A 14,252-nucleotide genomic window follows, 5' to 3' on the forward strand; every position below is an offset into this window, starting at 1 on the left:
AAATGAGATGAGTTTAAATCCGAAAACAATGGAAGAGATGTGAAACCGGAAACCCTTATTCGGCAACAACAGCAACACATCACGAAAACCCCCTTTCTTTTGCATTTTATGAAGTAGGTTCGAATAGTTCAGTGCATGCATTGCGCTAAACTGACGCAATTTCCGTCGATGATACTTTAAACCTTAAGGATGAGCTCGAGATTTGGATTGAAACCGATCGAGTTCGTGAGAGGTAGAAGTATGCCACTGGTTAGGTGAACTGTAACACCCCAATTTCCATGTAAGGAGAAAGTCGTCATTGATCAAGGATCGACGTTACTTAGGTAGTGAACCAAAATACACTAAGAGGGTTTCCACAGAAAAAGTGAATAATAAAATCCACCAAAACTACAAATGATCGCAACGGAAAATATTCAAATATAAATCAAAATGCTTCCATGAATTGTCTCATAATTTTAATAAAATCCAAGTAAAGGTCTAGAATCCAAGATTTACAACTAATAGGAAATTTCAATATTTATCTATCCTAAGAGATGTAGTAGACATGATCTTGATCTTCATCCTCCGAATATCCATCATCCCTCTGATCAATTCCATCATCTGTAGAAGTAAGGGGTAAGTTTCGAGAAGAAACTTAGCAAGTACAACCTAACACATATCAACAGTTTCCTTTCTTTTTATATTTAATATTTAATTAAATAGAATCTTATACAAATAAAATTAACTAACCTTTATAAATGAGAAAATAAAGTCATGATATGCCCAATAATATGAATGAGACTCAATGATGCCAAAAAGATAGAAATAAGTCACACCCTCATTGGTCTAGGGTCGATAGGATGTCCCATGCCGTTACATGGCCTGCGCGCGTTACACAGCCCAACATCCATCTACCCTAACCCAAATGTTTCCAAACTCAATGTATGTTCTATGCCGTTACATGGCTGCACGGCGTTACACGTGACCTTAACATACATTCTCATCCAAAAACACAACTACCATCTCTCATGCATACATGGTCTAAGGTAGATCGGATGTCCCATGCCGTTACATGGCGCTGCGCGCGTTACACGACCCAACATCCATCTACCTTAACCAAATGTTTTAGAATCAATGTATGTTCCATGCCGTTACATGGCCTGCGCGCGTTACACAGCCTTAACATACATTCTCATCCAAAACATCTACTAACTCAACATCACACATAATGCTAATATGACCATGACATATCTTGATGAATCATATGCAAACAATGCAAGATCATATGAAAATGATGAATTTTGGATATAGTCCATTATAAAATCAATGCATAATACAATAATAAATAACACAATAAAACACAAATATAAAGATACATTCATGCTTATAGAAAAGATTAATAAATTCAAGGGAGAGATTAGTTATTGATAGATCATAATAATTTCATAAAATATAATCTAAAAGAATAGATATTTATATACTCAAATACAAAATACTAATAATTCAAGATAGACAAAATCTAAAACGTATTCATACTCAAAATCAAATTATTAAATCAAAGAAATAAATCATATACCAATAAACTATGTAAATCATATTAATAATCAAGATAAGTTATAAATTCAATAAAAGAATTAATCACTAAGAAGTCACGTAAAATTATAAATTAGATCATAGAAAAAGAAGACAATAACATATTGAAAGTGTGAAGGTTGTACTTACCGTGTAGAAATCACAAAAAGAATATCACCCTTCGATAGAGGGCCTTCAACGCTCTAAATTATCTTCTTCTTTTCTCTGCACCCTTGTCTTTCTTTTCTATTCTTGCATAACCAATATAGGAGGCTCTCAATTCTCTTCTTTAATAACCAATATAGACTCTCAATTCTCTTCTTTAATATACCACGTTCTCATCATCTTTCTTCTCTCCCCTCAATATTTCTCAAGATTCTTCAAGATTGTCTCTTCCTAAACTCCACGTTTCTTTCACCATCAATTTCTCTCTCCTCTCAATATTCCCTCCTCTTACCATCCATTTCTCTCTCCTCAATATTCCCTCCTCCTAACCACCACGATTCCATCAACCATCTCCTCCTGAATTCCCACGTTTTCCTTATATTCCCATACTTAGTTGCTCTCAATACTTGATTCCTTCAATATTAGATTCCTCTTTTTATTTGGTTACATATTTTATCTCTCATGCAATATTTGATTTGTCTTTTATTCCCTATTTATGCATATCTCCCTATTTATGCAATATTTTCTTTATCATTTAATCATTCTTTTATTTATGCAATGTTATTTTGATTACATATTTTATCTCTCATGCAATATTTGATTTGTCTTTTATTCCCTATTTATGCATATCTCCCTATTTATGCAATATTTTCTTTATCATTTAATCATTCTTTTATTTATGCAATGTTTTTGACTTCCACGCATGAAATCCCCAAGATTCTAAAGTAGATCCAGATGGGGTTAAAACAATATCAAAATGTGTAATATAATTTATGTAGCTATGAGGCATTGAACCCCGAACCTCTTTCTTTATTCAAGGAGCTTGTTAACCATCTAGCTAATTCTCAACCTATGATTGAATTTAGCAAATAAATCCTAGTAAGTATGTTAATCCCATACTAGTTCGGCTTTTAATGGTAATTATTTGAATATCAATACAAAATGCCAAGACTACCCCTATGTTTTAGTTGCGGGTGTTACATGAACATATTAGTGTGAGTGACAACCTAACCGGCGTCCCCTTCTGAACATAGAAGATTTTCCTGTACTTGAATCTGAAATGGATTCCGCGAATCAGAACCAAGGTTTAAGCATGCAAGCGGACTCCAGCAGCTAGTCAAATCCAGTTAATCGTGTTTCCCAAAAACAAAAATCCAATTAATCGTGGAGTCCAAACGAAGGAAAAGGCAAATGCCTAGTGTAGCACTAACGACAAAACTCCCCACTTTATATATTCACCCTTTTTTTGAAGCGTTTCCCACAGACGACGCCAAATGAAGCATCCAAAAACTGATCCTCCTTCAGATCCTGGAAGAATAACCTACAAAATTTAGTTAGATGTGGCCTGACCGTAAGGTCGGGTGGCCACATCCAAAGGCTAAGTCAATAATGGATCACCACAGAGCTATGGCTTGTTGCAAAGCTTAAATTGAAAACGATAATGGAGGGAAACGATTCAGATACCTCAATTGTGCGTGAACCTTTAGTTTATACAAGGTTTACCTATGGTTCTCCACCATTGGATCGATCCTTGCCTCCTCTTCGCAGCCACTTGATCCTAGGGTTTTTACCCTTCTTTCGGAGGTAATGGTAGTTACCTTTTCTAGCATGATGCTCATTCCATATTAGTGTGGGTTACCTTTTGTGTCACAATCGTGTATCCTGAACTTCGTGGTATCACTTTTCTTTTAACCGTTACGGTTCATTTGCCCTCACGTTTCTTATTAATTTGAGCTCTGAACCAGTCCTGACCGGGTTTCTTGACCCGACCGTGGTTGAGCTCGTCTCCAACCCGGAGTCCATGACCCGACCAAGGTTGGACCCAGTTCGGTGTAAATTGTCTTTAATGTCCTTACACTAAAATGACTATTTTGCCCTTGTTATGTAAAATGTCTTGAATGCACTCTCACACAAACCTTCTTCTCAAGCCCATCTTCACCTCTGCAACTCCCCTTTTCTCTCCCTCTGTATTGGTGCCAAGTTAAGTTAACTTTAACACCTATTTTAATAAAACTAACGAAGTTACTTAATAAGAATGAGAAATTAAGAGAAGAGAAGCAGCTTTGGTTATTATATAGTAGATTACTGAGAGAGAGAGCTAAAATAAAAAATAATAAAAATAAAAATAAATAAATAAATAAAAGCTAAAAGAAAAGAAAAGAGGGAAAGATCGAGTCAATGTCGTATCACCTCAATTAGATTGTAAGTCAGGAACATAACATGAGAAAAAAGATTTGCAACAAATGTTATAATTGCATTGATTTGTGGAAAAAAATTTGAGTTTGTCCCAAAAATATATAAAAATGTGTGCATATATGATTTAATTTAATAGAAGGAATACAAAAGACTAAAATTGGATGCCCTTTGGATTCTATTTTAGAAAAGCATACACATCTTCAAAGGAAAATTAGACGCAAAAAAATGCCCTTTCAACCCTTTCAAATTCTATTTGATAACAGATTTATTAATCATATCCAATATTATATATTATAGTAAAATTATAGCCATTTTTTTCCTAGTTTTGCTTTAACAATAGAATTTTTTACATGGCACCCACCCTCTCAAAATTACAAGTTACCTATAGTCAAGATTTCCTATTAAGTGATGGGTACAATAACCTAAATGCCCTTCCCCATTTAACTAATTTAGAATTTAAAATACAAATTACCCAAATGCCCTTTGGATAATTAAATGATCATATTGCTCCCAATTTAACTCACTAAATGACCTAAAATGCTTTTACCAAATTACCCAATTGTCTCACTCCCCTAACATTCCCCCTCTCCACCGTCAACTTCCTTCTCTCTGCTGGTAGAGAGGAAAGTTGGAAAAGAAGACTTGCAAACAAGCCAAGCTTTTAAGCATCTCTATAGATTCTTAAAGATCATTGTGGCGATTGTTCCTAAGCAAAGTTGAGATGAATGCATCCCTTCTTTTCCGTGATAATCTATGTTTCTATTCTTTTTTGTTATTATCACCACAAAGAAGGGATGCATTCATATCAACCTCGCTCAGGATGATCACTACAACGATCTTTAATAAGCTGCAGAGATGCTTAAAAGCTTAGTTTGTCTACAAGTCTTCTTCTCCAACTTCCCTCTCTACCGTCGGAGAGAGGAAGCTAACTGTGGAGAGGGAGAATGTAAAGGGAATGAAACAATAGGAGTAATTTGGTAAGGGCATTTAAGTTAAGTCATTTAATGAGTTAAATTGAGGACCATAATGTCATTTCACTGCCAAAGGACCTTGCTAATTTGCATTTTTATTTTTTATTAATTAAATAGAGATAAGGATATTTAGGTCATTTTACCCATCACTAAACATAACATCTTAACTTTGAATAACTTGTAATTTTGACAACTGAGTGTCATGTAATTAAAGTATAATAGTAGATTGTCACCAGTTTCACCACAATAATAATGAGTGCAGTGTAAAAAACTCTTAATAATATATATTATTATGATATCTATATTTCATTTGACTGTTAAAATTTTACCTAAACAAATTTCCACCATACAAGAACATTTACGTAAAAACAAACCCCCGACAAACAAATTTCAAAAATCCTTAAGCAATTTTTTTTTGGGGGGGGGGGGGGGGGGAGGTGTTAAGACTTTAGCAAGATGTTCAAGGATAGCAAAAGGTACACAATGATACACCTCCAATCGTGTCTAGAACCTGCTTGCCCCAAAAAAAGTCTAAATCCTCGAATTCAAGAATGAGCGACGTTGACTAACATCATTCCGTGATTAGGTATCTATTGCGTCTCAGATCTGATCCTGGTCGCAACCCAATTGAATTGGCTATCGAGTAATCTCCCATGCAAAAAGATGGTAAAATCTACAAAAGAGATTAGACGCAGGCCAGCTAAGATGCCAAGCAACCACCTCCGATGGCCAAGTCAGTCGAGGATTAGATTAAAATCCCGAGCGAGTGCTGCTCAAGGATTCACTAGAAATTCTTCATGTCCTTACCTAAGGATCGAGTCCTTGTTAAATAGTGTCGATTATCTTACTTAGAACCAACAGGGTCCCGATAACTGTCCCACCTGGCGGTCTCTGGGATAGACCTTCCAGTTGTGTTGACATTACCTTCTTTGTCTTAGCGTGAATGGAATGTTCCATACTAGTCACATTTGACCGGCCTACCTCCCAACCACAAAGCCGGTCAATTACCCGGGTGAAATTTCTACCTGATCAAGTGTGTATCTCCAGTAACAGTATCGACTTTTAATCTACACCTAAACATCTTAGAATACATAAACACCATATGCAAGCATCTCCCGCATACCCACCATATGCAAGCATCTCCCAACAAGTACCATAATAATTCCTTCAGATGCCTAAGAGTTTTCATGCAAGCAGCCTTTTAAAATTCTGATGCTGCAAAATTTTCTTGCATAGATTTTTGTCTTAAAACTTTTCTTCCCTATTCGCGGATTGACTGACACCACCTACCACCTTATATTGTACAAAGAATGACACCTTATACAAATTTAACCAAAGACAACTATTCGTGAGAGCTTCTAGTATGTCAGAAAGAAATTTCGACTTACATATGGATGCAGATAAAAGCTACAGACCTCATGGCATAGTGCTGCAATGAAACTAGCATTACCAAAACAAGAAAACATACAAATTTTTGAAGATTCTAGACTACCTCAGAACACTACTTTTTCCTCCAAAAGTTCAAGAAACCGTCTGTGATAGATTTTAGATTTTCCCAAATGGTTGATCTCTTTTGCAACTCGTCTTCTTCATTGTCCATCCTAACAATGTTCCTGGACAGCAATTGGCAGATGGTATTAATGCTTAAAGAATGAACTTTTTTTTTGGAGGGAGGGGAGGTTGCTGTTGAGGATGATAAGTAAATTTGCACAAGAACCGAATGCTCCTAATTAAGGGCTGAATTGTTCACCTAATTTCATACTCGGCAAGTTTTTTAGGTTTCACGTTGATGAAATGCACAACTACCAAATGCTGGAATTGGCTGAACAACGAATGTTTCCGTAAAATCTGTTACCAGGTTTCATTCTGTTGGCGAAACCAGTAATTAATTAAGGGAGATCGATACCCAGGCATATGTGTTTCCATAGGACTAATGTTTAACAGACAGTTTCTCCGTCAAACTGGTTTCAAAAGGTTTCCCATGGATGATTATCAAAATAGAGCACAAAGATAAAGATATAAATTTCTTTCCATTCTTGGGCACTAAAGCATTGTCTCATCGGAATAACCATATGAACTACCAACATTCCTATTGTTTAATTTTGCTATGGTAATGAAATATTGCAGACAGCGCTTGATTTCAAACACAATCATTGTGAACACAACCTCCTAATATGACAATGGAAAGAAATAAGAAGATTACCTTTCAAAATTATCTGAATAACGGGCTTGAGCAGTATCTTGCGCAACTTCTTCCTTTGGACTGGATTCTCCGAAGCCTTTAACAGCAGTTCCTTCTTTTTCACAATCTTCATGCTTGTCATCATGTGAACGAATAGATTCCTTGCTTTCAAGTTTTATCTGATACATAAGTGCTCCACTGGAATTAGAATAATTAGACTCTGCAAAAAAAAAAAAAAAAAAACTAAATCTGTAACCAACCTAGGTCCGGAACCCACACTCCTGAATTAGGCAAGCGTTAAAATACAACCGTTAGACAAGGAATCAGAGTTATTGAGGCGGCAAGGCGACCAAACCATTGGAGAGAGTAACACAAGTTAGGCGGACGGGGCAACCAAGGAACCTGGACACCTTGACAACTACAATAGGAATCAATAAAAAGACGCTACTCTATCTGGTCATCCCTACAGTGCATGTAGAGATTTTCTGATACATTAACTTTGTAATCTATAGAGAATCAGAAAAGTGAGAGAGTTGGAGAAGAAGAGAAATCAAGAGAGAGGATGATTTGAGCCCCATGATCCTCCAAGAACAATGCTGTTTATTTATAGATCAATAATAGAGAGTTACAATCACAATAGAAGACAAAAAAAAGAGTTCACAAACTCAATGGATCCTATGGAAGCAGGTCTGACAAGTTCAAGCCGACTGAACTATCTTATCCAAATGAAATATCATATTCTTAAGGAAAGCCACTGATGTATGACAAGAAGCTACAAGATCAGGAGTATTCATCTGGTCTGGATTATTTTTACTTAATAACCGAGAATTATACCGAGTCAGTTTAGACAGATAGGCAGGGCTGTAAGGCCTATAACCACCATAGATGTATGCCATGCAAATTCCAATCCTTCCAATTCAAATTGTTTCTATCCTCAAATGAAATCCTGAGTGAAATAAATTAAGGTTTGCAGTAACAGAGGACTTACATTTTCCACTGTCAAAACCTCCTTGTTCTTGGTGGAAATTTGAGGTCCTTTTGCATTAAAATGTTTACTAATTACCCCATCATCCGTTCTATTTATCATGGTCTGGGCCCCTGCATCTACTTCCCACTTATGTTCAGGAGTAAAACCCATCATACTTTCACAAAGTTCTTCAACCTCAGTCAAAGATTCTGGGGTGGCAGCTTCCACTTCTTTTCTCTGTATCTTTTCTTCTATCCTGTTAGTAGTGGGTGTCTTGCATTTGTATTCCAGTTCCTGAATAATCTGCTTTATAACATAGTAAGAACCACCCAGGTTTTTTCTAGCAATGGAAGGAGGAGGAAATCTTCCTGAATTCTCCGACCTGTACCTGCAAATGACAACTATGTACCAATGATTCATGTGGCACATAACTCAATCTCCTCAATAAATATCACAATTTACCAAACCAAATTTAGCTCCACCCTATCACAGCTCAAAAATACAGACAAGTTAACACTATTTACATTCTTCTACACTCTTCAATAAAAGAACATGCTTAAAGTAATAATAACTTCAAAAACCTCCTAACAATAACTGAGATCTCAATTTGTATTAATTGACCAAGTTCAGGCCCCAAAAAAGTCCAGTCTGAGTTTCAGGAATGAAAGACAAGCACACTGTTTTTAATAACAATTGAAAAATGATAAGGAAATACCAATGGGTAAAAAATAAAACGTCAATTGGAAAACAAGCTTAAAATTTAAAAAGATTCTAAACAGTATGAAACTGAATAATCCAAATGGAACCAACACTTACTGGAGCTGAATTTAGAACATCCGTAAGTCTACAGATTTGGCAAATTTATCTTAAAAGGTCTTCGAAAATGCTAGATCAAGAAAATAACCAAAGAAAGAAAAGTATTATCCTTCTTGAATTGGTCAACCACACACATAATCCTCCAGCTTATGCAGAACAGTAACCAATGTCCAGAAATTTCACTTTTTGAATTTAAAAAAGCTTAAAAATTAAGGGCAATGAGACCAACTCTTACAATAATCAACCCCATGATTTGAAATCCACACTCTGATTAGAATGTTTATTGGAAAATGACGTACTAGATATTCACATCCACAAATATGACAGCTACTACTGTTTTCAAGACAGAATTAATGATAGAAATGAAGAACTTGTATAGCTGTCAATATAAGATGCTTAAGAGGTCATACTTGTCAATAAAGGATATCACCATTGCACGACGTTCATCTTTTGACAGTCTCCTCTGGCGTCTAAAGGGTTCAGATGCTTCAGATCCAACAGAAGCAGCAAAAGTCCTTCCATGACACTTAACATTTCCCCCATGTACAGAATAATTTATCTTGGTGACAACTGTCATTTATCAAGGGCAGACAACATCGCATATCAAGCTATCCATACAAAGTGAACGAATCAAATCGTTCCAGATAAGGAATTAACTAGTATAATGAAGAGAACACCAATATATAGAATTGCACGAGGATGGAACTAAGATGAGAGTAAAAGCTGTACATGCTACCCAAAAATAAATAAATAAAAGCTGTAAGAGGAAACAATAGCATATTCAACTTTGAGGATTAGGAGAATCAACTCTTCCTATTAGATGGTCAATTAGGGTCAAATATCACTGAATAAGGATAATGCTTTGCTTTATTCCCTGATTAAAAGCACTGACAAACTACTTATGCTGCCAAACTTATTAATTGAGGACTAATCGATTCTTGGTGATGCACATTGGATTCATGTTGATTGATTCTAAATCTTACTATTCAGGGTGCTCATCCAATGACATTATCAGTGCTCTTTGCTATTTTAAGAGATCCAGTAGCTATAAGAGTCAAGATCACATAAATCTACAATGCTCAACCCTATAATAGTTGATGAGACCACAGAAAGTAATAATATGCAAACACTTCTGTATTTATTAATTATTGTCACTGCTACAATTAGCTTTAACAAGGAGGGTTTCTTGAAAGGCACTGTTTCTCCTGTGTCTACGGGCCAATTTAGGCCTGAACAGGGATTGGTTTTCAACCTTGCGTAAGTTTGGGGCAGTCATTCTGCTACCCTTTTTGTCTAGGGGCAAGGCCAGGTCGCAGGGTACCTTTCAGGTCCTTTTTTCCCTCTTATTATCATCACAATTATTATTTACATTTTTTTGGGCAGGAGGTTGCAAGGTTTAAAGTATCCCACAACCATGCAATACTAGCTGATACATATCCATATTTGACCCAACTGATAAGATACATCTCGATACGTCTCTAAATTGAATTACCCTAAAATACATCAGCCTGAATATACAATACTCGATACAAGACGATATGTCTCTTAAAATCACCTGACCGATACAATACTCAATACTGATACTTTAAACCTAGGAGGTTGTAAACCAGTTTGCCTCTCCTGTCCTCATAAAAAGTCTCTATGAGCATTGGGGGTGCTTTTCCATCCACTCCACCTAGTAGTGCAGCATCACAATATTAAAGGTTGAAAAAACATTAAGGATGTGAAAAATGACAAAAGAGCCTCAATTGATATAAGGAGAAATAAGTCAACGAAGAAAGTTCTTGACAATCAAATGAAACAATGATCGAGTTCTTCAGGGGGAGAAACCCAGACGGTCACTTCCCCATTCATTTTACTGTTTCTCCCCAAACGGTCACTTCCTCATTCATTTTACTATAAGATCTGTTTGTGCTTGTATATTTGTCAAAGGTATAGAACTCAAGGGATTATAGAGAAATGGAATAATGGGAAAGCGTTGAAAAAACAATAGCATGAATAGAAAAGAAGAAGAAGAGATTTAAAGAAGAAGAAAAAGGCTTACCCCCTTTCATATCTACTATACGGACAGCAGAATTTCTTGAGGATAGAGTTGCTCCTCCCACAAGCTGCATCACTCAAAGTGTTGCAGACGAAAACACAATTCAATCGTCGGTGAATTATCTTCGAAGACAAGAAGAGAACCCGAGCCTGATAATTGAAATGATCTTTACAATCTTTACCCCCAAAAGTAATATGATCTCTGTAATCCTACGATGCAAACTCCATCCAAAGTATAGGGTTTAAAAACAACAGTTTCATCATCACAAGGCTCGAGTTTTAAGATTTGGATAAAAAATATACACCAGTGCATGGTATAAATTTTTGTTGAAAAATTTCCCTAAAATTGAAAACGAAACGAAATTCCAAATATTTCTCTGAATTCCAAAGTTTTTGCCAATATGTACCAAAATTTCGGTTGAAACTTGCCGAAATTTCAGTACTGATAAGTTTCGGCCGAAACGCCAACATATGCAGGTTATAAAATCCTCTGTTTCTAGTGAAAAGTCCAGAATTTCGAAATTTTGCTAGGTTTCCAAGTATTGCCTTTCCAGATTTTGCCAGTTTTCAAAATCTTTTTCACTTTTTGACACTTTCATCCCTCATTTCACTTGATTTGTGGAACTCCATTTCATTCAACACTAGATATGTTCCTCTATTTGTGGGTTTTCTCAAATCTTGCAAGTTGCAACGTGAGTAACCAACTTTCTCTCTTTTCTTTGTGCCTTAAATCTACTTGGATTGCTTCCATATTTAAGTATGTTTACTGTAGAGTGTTGATCTATGAATTTGTGGTGTCAAAATTAATTTTTGGCTCTTCCTAGTATTTTTTTATTTTTCTGTTATTAAAAATTATTTTGTAAAATTATGTATAAGATTGCTAAAAATATATATGTATAAATGATATATGAACTTCAAATTAATGTATGTGAGATAACATCACTTGATCTATTCTGTGATGGTGTTGAATCAAATTTTTTTGTTGTTAAAGATATTAAAAAATTGTTAATTAATTTCTATTTTATATTTAAAAATAGGAGAGTATCAATGGAAGCATGAGTGTAGTTTTTGGAGCATGTTGTGAAGCTTTTTAAGATACTTAATGTGTATTTTCTATAATTTTTAAATTATTTAAATATTAAAAAATACTAATTAATTTATGTTTTATAATTAAAAACAAAAAAGTATTATTAGAAGCATAGAGCTGCAATTGTTGACTACCTTGATAACCATTGCATCATATGTCATGAGATATATATTGGCCTTGGTATGCGGAGCAGATCATACAGGCTCGGGCACATATGTATTAGTTTGTAAGTTGTCGTAACTTGTAAGTTTTAAGTTTAAGTTCTAAAATCTAAGTTCTAAGTATCATATTTTGAATTATGTAATCTCGGTTATAGTCATATGGTGGTACATTCTTGAATGTTAACTTTTTAAATTAGTAGTTCATTGTATTTACCATACTTAAAATAGGTAGGAGGCAAGAATCCAGACCGTTTTGAGACCATATAAGGCCCAAAACTGAAGTTCAAAACTTCAGGGAAAAAATTCCAAATTTTGACCGAAAAACTTGAAACCGATCTTTGCTTAGGCCAAAATCCAGACCTCGACAGAAATTTTTTCCTTGCACCAGCGTTTCGACTTTTGAAGCTAGTGGTATCATACAGAGTTCAGCCATTTAAAACTCAGGCCAAACTTGTTAGTAGGATTGGGCCATCCAGCTTAACCATCAAAGTAGGTCTATATTTGGTAAGAGTCAACCTAGATTAGAAGATTACAATAAGTAACCTACCAAAAATGCAAGATATACGAAATAATATCAAACAACAAATTCTTCTATCTCCAACACAACCTAATACCCTTCTCCCCATAAAAAGATCACAAGGGTGAATCCTCAAGCTTGATGAAGAAGAGGAGATGGTAATTAGAAAAAGAAAGACGAGATATCAGTTTATCCAGAAAATGACAAGCACAAAAGTCCATTCTAACCTATCAAAAACCTTAGAAAGATCTAGCTTGATGACCACTTAGCCAGGCCTAGATTTGTTCCGCTAAGAAATGGAAAATCTCATGAAGCATAACAGAATTATCTTGAATTTGTCTATCAAAAACAGAAGCACCCTGTAGAGGTGAAATAAAATTATGCAGAGAAGGCTTGAGTTGATAGGCTAATAGTTTAGCAATAACTTGTAGGCAATTTTTATTACAGACACTAACTCACTCCAGGGGGAAGAACACCAGAAGAAAAATTACGAACAAGATGTCAAAAGCAAAGCAAGTCCAAAATTTTTGGAACACCAGCATGAAATCCATCAATGCCGAAAGCCTTGAAAGCATCCAGAGAAAGAAGAAGAAAAAATTCCTAGTTTCATTATTCTCAGGACATCAAACTAAAATAATCAAATGTCATCCCCAAGATAAGAGGTTCAAGCAAGCAGCTAATCAAGGAGGAATCATGTGGACTCAAAGAACATACTTATTTGAAATAAAAAGAAAATACAGACATTCATCCAAAAAAAAAATACAGAGGCCATACCAGAAAAAATAGAGACCATTTCACCATTCTCATCCATCAGATGATCAATTCTTAGAGAACTATGATAATATTCGGTGTTTTGTCCCCATCATTTATGCATATTTTTTTCTAAAGGCATCATTTATGCATTGAGCTCTGGATTTTTAAACCAAAGCATTTCTTTAGCATAAATGAAATCCTAAATAATTGCTTACAAATCATCTCGTAAACTATAGGAGGTGAGGACTAATCTGCTAAAGCAACAAGAGAAGTTTGATTTTTTTTAAAAATCAATATGACCAAAACATTGAGAAGTCCAAGATTTGAGTGAGGAAGAAAAGGCTATTAAGTTTTTGGCAAGGAGAAGCTGAGCTTCCAAACTAGACCAAGAGGATGATAGAAAAGGGGTAAAAGAAGGATGAGCAATCCAGGCAAATTGAACATGGAATGATTTCCTAAGAAAGGGAGGTTTAGAGGTGAGTCAAAAAAACAATGGGTTGTCATTAGACCTTTGGTGCAATGCCCTGCATCTCAGTATACTATTATTTTAATGCTGTTTTTGTATGCTCTACATCCCCTAGTTTATTAAATAATTAGTGACATTTGGACCCCCTGAGTGGGACCTAATCAAGGGTACTAATTTGGACCACCTTTATATATATATATATATATATATATATATATATATATATAAAAGTGGTAACTAATAAGAGAGTGAGAAGAGAAGGTGGCACTTTCCTCTCCCCCTTCCAGCTCCTAACGTGGAGACTAGAACAGTTTGACATAAATGGTTCCCCCCCCCTTTTTTTTGGGTAACTTGGATAGGAGGAGAGAAGCAGAAGAGAA

At 35.4% G+C, this 14,252-nt stretch overlaps 1 protein-coding gene across 3 annotated transcripts in view; it reads right to left on the reverse strand.

The window, feature by feature from the left end:
• Positions 1 to 459: 459 nt before the first annotated feature.
• Positions 460 to 14,252, reverse strand: part of LOC149001259 (hydroxyproline-rich glycoprotein family protein) — a 28,453-nt gene continuing 14,660 nt past the window's right edge. The window contains exons 1-5 of one of the 3 annotated variants that reach the window (XM_089136145.1): positions 10,893 to 14,029; positions 9,259 to 9,418; positions 8,054 to 8,420; positions 7,087 to 7,244; positions 5,366 to 6,496 (exon numbers count right to left, since the gene is read on the reverse strand). In XM_089136145.1, coding sequence (XP_088992271.1) covers positions 6,385 to 6,496; positions 7,087 to 7,244; positions 8,054 to 8,420; positions 9,259 to 9,418; positions 10,893 to 10,962 — 867 coding nt within the window. In that variant the 5' untranslated portion in view covers positions 10,963 to 14,029 and the 3' untranslated portion in view covers positions 5,366 to 6,384. Of the gene's footprint in view, positions 601 to 5,365; positions 6,497 to 7,086; positions 7,245 to 8,053; positions 8,421 to 9,258; positions 9,419 to 10,892; positions 14,030 to 14,252 lie in introns of those variants that run through there. The other 2 variants (XM_089136146.1, XM_089136144.1) reach the window with 2 other exon arrangements.

Source organism: Hakea prostrata, chromosome 10 (assembly GCF_041222555.1).
Source record: "Hakea prostrata isolate BN-2017 chromosome 10, UWA_Hpros_2, whole genome shotgun sequence".
Taxonomy (NCBI): Eukaryota; Viridiplantae; Streptophyta; class Magnoliopsida; order Proteales; family Proteaceae; genus Hakea; species Hakea prostrata.